The sequence below is a fragment of the Panicum hallii genome, chromosome 3 (assembly GCF_002211085.1).
Source record: "Panicum hallii strain FIL2 chromosome 3, PHallii_v3.1, whole genome shotgun sequence".
Lineage (NCBI taxonomy): Eukaryota > Viridiplantae > Streptophyta > Magnoliopsida > Poales > Poaceae > Panicum > Panicum hallii.
This window is the reverse complement of record NC_038044.1, coordinates 62,904,043-62,917,283: the sequence shown is the minus strand read 5'-3', so window position 1 is coordinate 62,917,283 and position 13,241 is coordinate 62,904,043. Positions and strand designations below refer to the sequence as shown.

The following is a 13,241-nucleotide window of genomic DNA, read 5'->3' as shown; positions in this document are numbered from 1 at the left end:
GGTGTCCGACGTCCGCGACTTCATCATCCCCTCCCACGCCGCCGACCACCAGGGCCGCTCCGCCGTCGCCGAGGGTACGTACGCGCCTCTTCTCCGCGGATCTCGATCGGTTCATCCGGCGTCTCGATTTCTCATCGTGGCTGGTTTTTGATGCGGCGGTTCAGAGGGCTCGCCCACGGGCTCGTCGGTCTCCGCGGAAGCCGCGGCGGCGGCGGGGGAGGCACGGGCTCCGGAATACCACCCCGGTGCCGCGGGCTCGCCGTCGCCGCCCGTCGGAGTCCCGTGCGAGGGGGCGCTGCAGGACACGCCGGACTACATCCGGAGGGGCGCCGCGCGGCACCGGGTCGCGCCCCTCGAGCTCTTCTCCGCCGTGACCTCGCCGCCCGCTGAGGATGCGGCCAGTGCTGAAAGCCGTGGCGTGTCCAGGACAGGCGGAGCGCGCCAGGCCGAGACCGTGGTTGGTGCTCCAAGCGAGCTAGAGAGGCTGCAAGTGGAAGAGGTTATCCACATTCCACAACACCAAAACATCTCAGCATGAAAATTGGTTGTTCTCTATGTGCCTCAACAGACATGTGGTGTCTCTTGCAGGGCGAATCCGGTTGCTGCGGCCAGCTGAAACAGCAGTACGGTTTACTCCTGCGGGAGAAGGAGGAATGCAGGAGGCTTCTGGAGGACCTGATGAGGGAGAACGTGCTCAAGACCAGAGAATGCCGTGAAGCACAGGAGTCGCTTCGTGATCTGCAGATGGAGCTCATGAGGAAGTCAATGTACGTTGGCTCCTTAGGTAAGAGCTTCTGTGGCAAGATAAATCCACTATGGCCGTGTGGTGTTTCATCACAGCAGAAAATTAAGTTCATTTGTTTGGTTGGAGGGAAAAAAAGAGATCAGCACTTGTATTGGCTGATTTCGAGGAATTTGATAATTCTGCAAGTAGGCACAATTCCAGTTCACTAAGTTTGAATCACATAAAGATCATGTTACTTGATATTGAGAGTGGTTTAGGCTTTCTTGTCCTATCAGGAGCGCTTTCTTAAATTTTTTGTGGATTCTGCAGCTTCTGCAGTTGAAGGGCAAGTGAAGGAGAAGAGTCGATTGTGTCATTTTGTCAACGAATTGAGTGAAAAATTCAAGGTATTCTGTTAAAAGAACACACTGTTTGCATACTATAGACAACCACCAGTGCTGTAGCTGGAACTTTATGTCATAAATGGTATGATATTTATTACAATCATCTACAGGTCTTGAAGTTGGAGCACCAGAATTTACGACAAGAGTCACTAGAATACAAAAAATGTGTGTTGGATGCTACACAAATGTCCAAAACAATTCAGCAATATGGTATGTTTGTCCTATCTACATTCTTCAGTTTTCTTATTTGTTTCCACCTGCTATAAATGATTGTAACATGATATATTCTTTCAAACAGTGAATCAATATGCAACTCTGGAATGTGAGTTTAAGGACCTCAAAGAAAAGTTTAGTGATGAGGCAAAGGAACGGAAGGATTTATACAACAAGCTTATAGAGTTGAAGGGTTAGTTATTTGTTCTTTTATCTGTAAACATTTAGATATGGTGAAGACAAAACTAACAACGACTTAATACTCCTTAGGTAATATAAGAGTGTTTTGCCGGTGTCGGCCACTTAATGCAGAAGAAATAGCTGAAGGAGCTTCGATGGCCATTGATTTTGAGTCAGCAAAAGATGGCGAGCTCATTGTTAAGGGCCACGTATCTTCCAAAAAAGTATTCAAATTTGATTCCGTCTTCAGCCCTGAAGAAGACCAAGGTAACCCATTTCATAAGTGCAATTATTCACTTTGCATCATTGTATTCCATACTTCTAACAATGTATCTTATTCATTCTATGTGCAGAAAAGGTGTTTGAGAAAACTGCGCCATTTGCAACCTCGGTGTTAGATGGATTCAATGTTTGCATCTTTGCTTATGGACAAACCGGCACTGGTAAAACATTTACCATGGAAGGAATTGAAGGAGCTCGAGGAGTCAACTACAGAACTTTGGAGGAACTCTTTCGGATAATAAAAGAAAGAGAGGGTATTTTCTTGTATGAGATAACTGTCAGTGTTTTGGAGGTGTACAATGAGCAGATCCATGATTTGCTCCTGACAGGGTCTCAACCAGGCGCAACAACCAAAAGGTATAATGGTACTCGTGATTTATATTTTTGTATCGACAATCTAAAATCCTAGTAAGAAATGATAAATGGTACAATGATACTCGTGAAAATGAACTGTATTGGTGTATCAAGAAATATCATAGTATGACATGAAACCTTATTTTGCAGACTAGAAGTAAGACAAGTTGCAGAAGGGGTTCATCATGTACCTGGACTTGTTGAAGCACGGGTGACTAACATGAATGAGGCTTGGGAGGTCCTGCAAACTGGAAGCAAAGCTAGAGTTGTTGGTTCGACAAATGCTAATGAACATAGCAGTCGATCACATTGGTTCGTAGCGAAAGATTTTCATCCAATTCTGTTATTTTGTAGATTGTAGATTCTATCCTAAATTCTTAACTGATTTTGCATTTCAGCATACACTGTGTGATGGTCAAAGGAGAAAACTTGATCAATGGAGAATGCACAAAGAGCAAATTATGGCTAATTGACCTCGCCGGAAGTGAGCGGGTAGCAAAGACAGATGCGCAAGGAGAAAGGTTGAAAGAAGCACAGAACATCAATAAATCACTCTCTGCACTTGGTGATGTCATATCTGCTCTTGCAACAAGGACCCCGCATATCCCTTTTAGGTATTTAAATTGTAGTGCTTTTTTTTAAAATTAGTCTTCAACTGAAACTTACATCGTTGGTTATACGAACCCATAGACATATGATTGTTTTTTCAAATTTCAGGAATTCGAAGCTAACACACTTGCTTCAAGACTCATTGAGTACGTAAGCTATTTCTTTATTAGGATGGTAGAATCGTTTGCTCTTATTTAGTTTTATAATTCAGTGTAAGCAATACAGGTGGAGATTCCAAGACTCTAATGTTTGTTCAAATCAGCCCAAATGAGAATGACGTAGGTGAAACTCTTTGCTCACTGAACTTCGCTAGCAGAGTGCGAGGAATAGAGCTTGGACAAGCAAGAAAGCAAGTTGATGTCGGAGAATTGTCAAGATACAAGCTCATGGTACAGTAGTATTCTGCCAATATCTGCATGTTATGTAAGCTTTTTTAAGTCTATTCCACTCTAACAAGCTACTGGTTCTGCCAGGTTGGGAGAGCCAAGCAGGATAGTAAGAATAAAGATGCTCAGATTAAAAGCATGGAAGAAACAATCCAATCACTTGAAGCAAAGAACAAGGCCAAAGACTTGCTCACTATGAATCTCCAAGAGAAGGTACATCAGGCATAGCTTCTTGATGCCATTAGCTTCTTCCTTTTGCACCACCTGCTCGAGAGTAGTAATTTGCTTCGTATCATAAAACTTGATGTTGTACCTGAATGCCTCTTTGAATGATCGTGAAACATTTGATCTATCTTTTTATGCCATACCATGATGCCATGATGACCCTAGAAGGTTCCCAGCATTAATAATTTTGATGGATGTCAACTTGAAATTACTATGCATAGGACTTGTTTTTTTTATTCTGAAGAAAAATGCATAGGACTTGTTATTCTTTTTCATAGATGGTGAAAGATTATTCAATTACTATACAGAATTTGTGAAATGTGGTGTTGTATTTGCCGATGTGTGTATTGAAATCTGAAATGAGAATAAAGAATTGATATATTTGTTGTTACTTTTAAACTCTTTCCAGATCAAAGAGCTGGAATCACAGCTGCTAGTTGAAAGAAAAATAGCTCGGCAGCATGTTGACAACAAGATTGCTCAAGACCATCTGCAGAAACAGCATATCTTGAAGGAAGAGGGGTCGTACCTGAGAAGCGTAATGGCCGAGAGGAACCTCAACTCCACAGCAGAGAAGCCATCAGCAGCACGCAAAGACTTTGGGATCGCGAAGCAGATGTTCTCTGACAGCAACACTGACACTTACAGCTTCAAGCAGCTGATGTCTCTCGGGGAGGAGAAGGAGAATAACCCTGAAGCTGGGCAGCTGCCACAGATGGCAAAAGCGAGACGAGTCTCATTGTGCAACGGTGGAGCTTACCCGCAGCCAATGAACCAAACCTCACGTAGGACATCGCTGATACCACTTCCGCGGCGGAACTCGCTGATGCCGCTGCCTGCAGCCAAGAATGCAGCAGTGGTGCCGCCACCGCTTGACAATATCACGGAGAATTTGTCCTCACCACCGCTGTGCTCTCCTCCGGTTGTCTCCAATGACAAGGGAAGCCGGAGCAAGAGGATCAACAGCATCCTGCGGCGAAGCCTGCAGAAGAAGGTGATCATCAGGCCGACAATGGCTGCACAAGCTGGGAGGAAAGCCAGTGTCATCGCCACCACACAGGGCACTGATGGCGCGCGCAAGGCGGCACGGCGAGTACCGGTGAGCGGCGGTGCTGGGCAGAGGGTGCAGCAGAACAGGGACAAGGAGCGGGGGTGGAACAACGCGACAAGCCTCAGGAACAACTTCTGAAGACTCGAGGCTGCATCAGCCTAGGCCGAGAGAGAAGTCTGTAGATTGGTAGGAAGTTTAGGTGTTTATAGAGGTCGGTTGAGTTTGTGAGTTCTCGCGTATTGTGAGAGAACTCAGTTTCTTACAAAGGTTGATGGTGCTTGATCCGTCTGTGTCGAGTTTGTGAGTTCTCGCGTATTGCGAGAACTCTGAATTTCTTAGAGGTTGATGGTGCTAGATCTCACTGTCAGACAGACAGACCTGTCTACGAATGGCTGCTCACTATCAGGTTTACGAATTTCCAGCTTGTGTGTTCACGTAAAGGGTTATTCTCCTTCTTTGGAGGATTCCTATGTCACTGTAAGTTCCATAGGACAAAGGGAAAAATAGACTTAACAAACATTTACTTGACATGCCACAGACGACAAAAGCGATTTCCATCTTTGGAGGATTCCTATGTCACTGTAAATTTTCCCTAAATGATTAATAAAAATTATAGTGGCGTGTCAAGATTTTTCCCTTTTTCTATATGCAAGGGGAGATGAGATTCTACCCAACATGGTTTCTAGCTCTATTTATTAGGCGATATGAGGGTTTTCCAACTTGAGGTACAAACATCTTAAGACCCCTCGAAACATACGATAGAGCAGCTCGCTAGAGCATGGCCTTTTTCATGCGGTTTAACCGTTGTGAAAATCCATTTGACCGAGAACTGGCAGTGGATATCCAGAAAAGTGGATAAATCAACGATTTGAGGCCTTTCCTATCGTTTTTTCTGGGCGGATTGTCCATGAATCAATAACTTAAAGTGGTCTGTGAACCCGATGATGCAACAGCGTTTCCTGTTCAAGAAGCCGATCATTGGATTGATTTTCCTCTGGATGCCGTAGAGCTCGGGGTTCGATTCCCCAAAAGAGGCCAAAACCAATACTAAGTTTCGACCTTGCCGATTGACTAGCTTAGGGAGCGCCATAAGAACCTACCCGCAATCAGCCCCCCGAGGATAACGGAATTAACCAATTTTTATCGATACATTCCCCGGCAAGGGCAGGTACAAGACGACTAGAGCATTATCGGACAAGAAGGCACAGACTGTGGAATCTCTTCCTAGCTAGGAGGAAGAATCCACTGGGCGGATCCCATCCTAGCTGGGAGGAAGAATCCACTGGGCCGACGCAACGCTATACTGGAAAGGGCCCCTTCGGGGATGCAACTTGTACAGGAAGTGTTCTGAAAAAATTCAGCATTTTTTCGATGTCATTTCATGATTTTTTCAGTTCGGGGGAATTTTAAAGGTTCCCCCCGAACCCCCCTCCAAAACCAGTGGAATGGTTGATCAACTCGCTATTTGGATCTTCGCTGTTGATCAACCTACTACTTTACGGAATAGAAAATAGTGGAAACTGTTCAACGAAGGCAACACGATGATGTGAACTGCCCAGTTGACATTGGAAATGGTCATTACTGCAAAACTTGTGTTCACGCACTCGAGCCAAACTATGTTATGTATAATCGACGACTACCATACATTTCAAATGCATCCAGCCAATGTTTGCGTGCCAGATCTCCATCTTCAATCCTTCTTTCATGCCCAGTTCTCTCGTACCAATCCGTTATAGGGACTAAACTAAACATTACAAAGCATAAGAACAGCAGTTCTTCAATGATTTGCTGCATCATTAGCTCTTCACTTGGAACTCTGCAACTCCTGCAAATCAACAGAGCCACAGCCCACGTTATATGCAGAATCAACAGATTATTTCACAAAGGGAATTAACACACAAGAGATAGACTTAACAAACATTACCTTGTAGAAGTTGAATAAAAAGCATAAGAAATTGTGTATCCTATTGATTTTTTTATAAGATATCCTATTGATTTCATATAGGGCAACAATCAATAGATGGAAACCTCTACCACTCTTTTTTCATTAAAAAACCTAGCACTGTGGGGGAAGTTTCGCCTAAATTTATTTTAAACAACAATCAAATAGAACATTTAATATATTGTCTAAGCTAATACATGTGAAATCACAGCCTCTAACAGATAAAAAAGGATCCTCCATGCAAACTGCATACTATTTATCTAAAGAAAATAATTGAAGAAGACAGGCGATTGCATATCTTTCTAGCAAGCACAGGAATTATTGCTAACATAATAGAAAGAATAACAGTGACAAAAAGGAATAAACTGATAGAATAAAAGGAATGCATTTCCTCAGTAGTGATCTGAATATGAAAAATCCAGATTAACATCATCCTATAGTTTGGCTGTGGATACAACTCAGGGATGCCTCATACAACATGTTTATTTGTATCTTCTCGCTACAAACTTGAGAAGGCAGAGTATGAAGCTTTTAGTACTTACATTTCAATGATGTCCCAGCAAGACAGGTTAGCCTTGCTTTTGTGTTAGCCTCTGCCAGTGGAGTAGGCTTTGCATTCCCAATTGTCCGAACATCCCATATCCTTATGATACCATCGGATGAAGCAGAAGCAATTAGATTGGAGAGCTCTGATCCATCCTTCCGAGTATCAAAAACAACGACTCCTTTTACACGAGTTGCATGAGCACCCTCAATGCGCGAGGAGACCTTGCCACTGGACAAATCCCAAGCAGTAATGCCACGGTCCTCTCCTCCAGTGTAAAGGACTCCATTCTGAAAAGTACCCAAGTACATGTGAGCAATGTGCACAAAGTAACAGGGTTTCAGTGGAAGAAAATAAGGTAATGGAGGTAAATCCAAAGACAGAGCTAAGATATGGGCACACAGAGCACCTAAGATGACATCCGAGCTTATATATCAATCAGGAAATAGTGAGTGTCTAAAATCATGGCATGAAGCCGCACCAAGATATCAATTGAGCATGTTATGGATAATCAAAAAGCTGAACTTGCCATTCACAAGATGTTAAATTTCAACAATTTTTCAGCCCTTGCACACTAATCCACTCGTTGTAGTTCAATCCTCAACATTCATATGACCAACTCAAAAGGATGCAGCACGATGACAGGCAATGGCAGTAATAGTACCTTTGCAGGTGCCATGGCGAGCACCCTCTTGCCGCAGTCCATCTCATGAATAATCCTTGCATCCTCGGAGTCGTGCACGGTGACCTTCTCCTCGGCGGCCATGACGAAGCGATCCCCGCCATCCCTGTCCTCCGCGTACGATACCGCCGACGCGGGGCGCTCGAGGCGGCACGCGAAGCTGCGCCGCCCCCGAACGAGATTGACCATCGCGAGCGCCCCGGCGCGGCCGACGGCGAGCGCGACCCGGCCCGACGGGTGCACGGCCAGGCCCTCGGCGGCCTCGTGGCGCGGGAACGCGCGGAGCATGGCGAGGAGTGCGAATCCGTCGGCGTCGTAGAGGTGGAGCGCTCCGTCGTCGCAGGCGGCGAGGAGGTTCCGCGGCACGGGGCCCCGGGAGTAGAAGGCGAGCGCGGAGACGGCGGCGGACGGGTCGAGGAGCGGGCCGAGGTCGGCGGCGGTGGGGAGGTCGTAGAGGCGTACGGAGTCGTCGGCGCCGCCGGAGGCCGCGAGCCCGGCACGCGGCGCCGCGGCCACGCAGCGGACCGGGCCCGTGTGGGCCGGGTAGGAGAAGAGCGGCGCGAGGGTGAGGGTTTCGGACGACGAGTCGGTGGCGGCAGCCGGGGAGGTCAGGGTCTTGAGGGAGAAGCCCCAGATGAAGCGCTCGTAGGAGCCGGCGACGAGAGCCATGGGAGCAAGGCAGCAAGCAAAGCCCTCGCGCCGCCGCCGCCGGTGTGCAAGGGTTGGTTGGGGAAGAGAGGAGGGGAGAGGTGAGGGTTTTTGGGGTCGGAGACTTGGGTGGCTCTGTGACGCCGACTTGTGGGTCCCACGACGTCAACGGCTGGCGCAGCACGAATCTTGACGACCTCCTTTGCGGGCTGGTAAGCGGGCCCCACGGACCGGCGGGCGGCGGTTCATTCGCTCGCGTCGAGCACGGGAAGGGGCGCGCGCGGCCGCCGCCGGCGAATCTCAACCCCGGCTGGCAACTGGCACTGGAACAAGCAGAAGCGGATCGGCGTGGCATCCGCCGCTGGCTCCTCCCGGTTCGCGGTCCTCAGTCCTCCCATCCTCTGCGGCCCCGCCTCCTCGCGGCCTCGCCCGCGCCGCCCGTCGCCAGGCCACCGCTGGGCTCGGTCCCCCCGGTTCCCGTCCTCGGTCCTCCATCTCCTCCGCCGCCTCTCTTTGTTGCGTCGTCTCGCACGGACGCACCATTGCTCGCCACGCCACCGTGTGAGCATATTTCCAGGTACTAGATTTCTTGGTATCCTAGAAATCAACTGTAGTCATGTACGGTTATTTTTCAAGCATTCGACAGAAGGTAGCGCGTTGATTTAGTGAAGTGTAATCTGAAATCAATTTTGCTGCATCTTAAAGGTTTCAAATTGAAGAGAACCAGTATTATTTTCAATAAATGACAACCGATCCATTCAGATCATAATTAGTTTTGGTTTTGTGTCCTATTTTTTCCCACATTTACAGATTGTTCACGTCGAGGTGCTATTGTAGAATTGTTGATGGAGATGAAGATGGGAGCTTAGAATGCGCCAAATGCTCACTAATTAGGCAGAGACTCCTCCCTGAGCTACCTCTAGCCACCGCCGTCGGAGCAGTTACCGACTCCGGTCCAATTGAAACAGCCATGTCAGCACCGTCCGGTGACACCCCGCTCACAGCGGCCAACAACATCCAGCCATTTCTCGTCCTTCACAAGGCTGCTGCATCCTCGGTGCCATCTTCCCATGCTCGACGCCGGATTCAAACCTCACAGCCATCCTCCCCCAGCACCTATTTGGCAGACAGATGCCATGATGCAGCCAGGGTGCAGTGTGAGGATGAAGGGGATCTGGATCTGTATGAGCAGCTCCGCCTTGAGGCCTTCCAGCAAACCTGGTCCAAGATTCAGTCTACCATTGATGAGGTCCTCAAGGGCATTAACCTCAAGCTGTTTGACCAGGTGCTGCAGTGGGTGAAGGAGTCCTTCTCTTTGGTCCGTGCAATTGCAAGACCACACCACACTGAAGTCCAGCAGTCGTACCCTCTCCTGACTGATGTGATCTGCAAAAGGATCCCCACAGCATTCATCCTCACCAAGAATGCAGAGTTTGTTGATGACATCACGACATTTCGGGATCTTGCAGGGCATCTGGAGTCCAATGGATGTCACCTAGCCAAGCTGTCAGCAACTGAATTATCAGCAAAACATGGAGTTGGTGGTTGCTTTAGGAGCCTGTTGAGGCAGCTATTATCCGATGTTCCAGATGTTGCTGGTGTATCTGTGCTAGCATCTTGGTATTGTGAAGCTGAGAACTATGACAAGCCTATCATTGTCATAATTGATGATTTAGAGCAATGTTCTGGTGATGTGCTGGGAGAGCTTGTGTTGATGCTGAGTGAATGGGTAATTAAAATTCCAATTTTCTTTGTAATGGGGATAGCAACTACCCTTGATGCACCAAAGAAGCTTCTCTCATCAGAGGCTCTTCAACGATTAGAGCCCTGGAAACTTACCTTGGGGTCTCCGTCGGATAGAATGAATGCACTTGTTGAGGCCATCCTTGTTAAACCATGCGCTGGATTCTGCATCGGCCATGAAGTTGCGATGTTCCTCAGAAATTACTTTTTTAGGCATGATGGAACAATAACTTCTTTTATTAGCGCTCTCAAGCTTGCATGTAGTAAGCACTTCTCCTTGGAACCTCTGAGCTTTCTGTGCGTTGGAATGCTTGAGGAAGATTGTGAGGAATTTTGGCGTGATAAGTTTGAAGCACTTCCCCAGCAGATACGGAAATATGCTTTTGGTTTTCCCTCATGTGCAAGTGCAAAGATCTCAAGCAATTCTAGCAACAATATTATAGAAGGACTTTCTAAGCTGTTGAGATTGCAAAAAGATTGGGGTTCTGTTCTCTTGTGCCTGTATGAAGCTGGAAGACATGACAAAGTTCAGCTTTTGGATATCTTCTGCGAGGCAGTCAACCCAGATCTGCAAACTGAAAATGTCCTATTTGTCTCTGAAGTGACTTGTGAAAGCTTGTCGGGAGTAAAGTCAGGATGTGGTAAAAGATCTATAACCCAAGTAATAAATACAATAAGGCACCTGCCAATGGAAACTTTATTACATGTCCTTGAAGTTTGGAGCAACCATTTAAAAGGAATGAGTGAGATAGGAATGAGTGAGATCAACGACAAAGTGAAAGAGCTTCAGTCAACCACAATCAGTGCAGATAGTGTGAGGCTGGCAAAGGAAAAGTGGACTAGGAGATCAGCAGCCAGTACTGGAAATGGTACAGATCCACTGAATGAGAAAGCTGCTGTTCTATTACAGGATGTTACTAGGAAATATTTGGTGCCTGTTGAGTGTTTACCTTTTCATGAAATCATCTGCTTCAAGAATGTTGACGTTCTCCAATCTGCACTAATTGGAAATCCAAGAAGAATGGTTCAACTTGATCTACTGAAGTCACAGAGCCATCTGAAATGCTCTTGTTGCAGGAATGGAACTGCTGTATCAGGATCCTTGCATGACACATCAATTATGTGCAATCTAGCCCAAGAATATGGTGACGTAATTAACCTTCATGATTGGTACATGACCTTTGAAGGAATTATCAACAGCACAAATTCAAAAGCCAAACGGAAATCCTACAGTTCTCCCTCGAAGAAGAAATCAAAACCCTCATCTCCGGAGGGTAAAGCTATGATCCAAGCAAGGTTCTGCAGGGCTGTTACTGAGATGCAAATCACTGGCCTTGTACGGATGCCGAGCAAGAGAAGGCCTGATCTTGTCCAAAGAATCGCATTTGGTCCTTGATGGTTTCTGTGATGACATGCTGCTGTACAGGTGAAACAATTCTCTACATATCAGGATTGGAGTGGTCAAATCCGAGCAATATAGATTAGCTACAGACTTGAGTTTTGTGGCTCTTAGGTGGTTTTGTTGTTGATGGATCTGCAGGCTCATGACAATGTCATGTGCAGCTGTGGAAGGTTCACCTTCACTTGTATTGGTGCATGTAAAGAATGTAAGTCGGCTGATAATTGGGCAGTATTGGACATGTTTTTGTTGTTGCTTCGCCATCTCTAGAGCTGACATCTGCTCAATGCAGCCGAAGGGTTTATCTATTTTGAATGTTTAGATTCATAGATCCTGAACACCTAAAGAGCATACCACCTTGATAACTAATCTTAAATATGGCCAATTCTTTATGTTGTGATCATATTAACATGATAATTTCAAACAAAATGGTATTATCTTCCTCTTGAGCTCACCACTTGGGACAACGGCACTGACGGCCTCACCACACCAATGGCCGCCAGAGGAAAATGTTCGCCACATATCAGCGTGTGGAAAGTTCACGGTGCAAATCAGATTGCAGGGTACAGCAATACATGCGTGTGTCTGTCTGCGCGGCTGGCTCATGCAGGAGAAAATAAAGCAGTCTAATACACATGAAGAGAGATTTACATAGCGATCAGCGAGCATCGAGACTTGCATTCGAACATACATTTAGCAGTTCTACAAAAGGATCACATCAAACTCACACGACAAGTTTGCTAGCACTAGCAGCTAGTTCGCTCGGTTCTTGTGGAAAGGACTCTGCAAAATAGAGAAAACATCATAGTTTATCAGGATCATCCATAGACTACCACAGAGAATCAGAAAGCATGATAGCATGTATTTGACCGGCATTTTTGCAAATAATTACGACAGACCGAAGTACCAAACCGAAGATACATGTTTCAGTAAAAACAGGAGGCACCTCCCATTCCTGCTGTGGTACATAGGCATGGGGAATGGAAATGAATATATCTTTCCACAGCAGGAATGGAAATGAATATATCTTTTCTCTAATAATAATAATAATAATAATAATAATAATAATAATATGATGATGATGATGATGATGATGACAACAAAGTCAATACGGAGTGTATTGTCAATCATACGTCTGTCATTTAATATTAAATCATGTTAGCATCGTACGGATACATTGTAGTGATAATATATTCATATGATGAGTTTCTCTTGTAGCAACTCATAGACATATTTGCTACTATGTTATAAAGGAAGTAGTGTTCCAGCCCATTGCATTAAGACTAAAATTACTATATGTTAAGCTTAATAGTCCAAAACAACACAACTTAGCTGCTCTACACGTATTCTTTTCGAGAAATTAAGAACTCATTACGCTACTGGCAGTCTACTCTAAGCCACGTTATGTGTAGTGCATATCATCGGCTGGTATGCATCATGCACAATAATAGGTTACAATACACCACACTGGGTGGAAAATGATGTGCATGAGATCTACCGTTTCGCCACCAGCGTTTTGACTTTGGCTCTTATTAATATAGCTCTAGTATTTTAATCTTTTTTTTGCAGAAATCTTGGCCAAGTAATTGGAAACGCCAAGAAACATGGCATGCATGAGATCGACCATTCCACATCCTTCTTGTGTGTGTGTGCACGCGCGCGAGTGTTTTTTGGGGGCGGGGGCGGGGGCGCACACATACACCATTGAGCATGATTCAACTAGCAGAAGCAATTATTTTCCTACCACATGGGGGTGGCTTTTTTTCTCCCATCATAAACATTCAACACCCTTGATAAATGGTGACTACAACGATTTGTGACAGATATATATTACATTGAAGGCTGTAGACCTTGG

The 13,241-nt window shown here is 45.8% G+C and overlaps 3 protein-coding genes across 4 annotated transcripts; 2 read left to right on the top strand and 1 right to left on the bottom strand.

The window, feature by feature from the left end:
• The first annotated feature begins 442 nt into the window (after positions 1–442).
• LOC112886629 (kinesin-like protein KIN-14R) lies at positions 443–4,862 on the top strand. The gene is made up of 13 exons (XM_025952581.1): positions 443–499; positions 589–784; positions 1,055–1,131; positions 1,239–1,338; positions 1,427–1,534; positions 1,612–1,788; positions 1,875–2,160; positions 2,308–2,469; positions 2,556–2,771; positions 2,875–2,912; positions 2,992–3,155; positions 3,240–3,365; positions 3,787–4,862. Exons 2-13 carry the CDS (start codon positions 679–681, stop codon positions 4,564–4,566), a joined length of 2,340 nt encoding a protein of 779 aa, XP_025808366.1. The 5' UTR covers positions 443–499; positions 589–678; the 3' UTR covers positions 4,567–4,862.
• A 1,077-nt stretch (positions 4,863–5,939) lies between these two features.
• On the bottom strand, positions 5,940–8,391 carry LOC112887028 (p21-activated protein kinase-interacting protein 1-like). Its single transcript, XM_025953101.1, has 3 exons — positions 7,579–8,391; positions 6,913–7,204; positions 5,940–6,253 (listed from the first exon to the last, which is right to left on the bottom strand). Coding segments are annotated over exons 1-3 (981 nt in total). The 5' UTR covers positions 8,266–8,391; the 3' UTR covers positions 5,940–6,251.
• Positions 8,392–8,525: 134 nt separating this feature from the next.
• Positions 8,526–11,713, top strand: LOC112887027 (origin of replication complex subunit 3-like). Of its 2 annotated transcripts, none has more exons than XM_025953100.1 (2): positions 8,526–8,805; positions 9,213–11,713. In XM_025953100.1, exon 2 carries the CDS (start codon positions 9,215–9,217, stop codon positions 11,381–11,383), a length of 2,169 nt encoding a protein of 722 aa, XP_025808885.1. In that variant the 5' UTR covers positions 8,526–8,805; positions 9,213–9,214; the 3' UTR covers positions 11,384–11,713. The 2 variants fall into 2 exon arrangements, with proteins under 2 accessions (XP_025808885.1, XP_025808884.1); XM_025953099.1 differs by having other exon boundaries at positions 8,527–8,821; positions 9,055–11,713.
• The last annotated feature ends 1,528 nt before the right edge of the window (positions 11,714–13,241 follow it).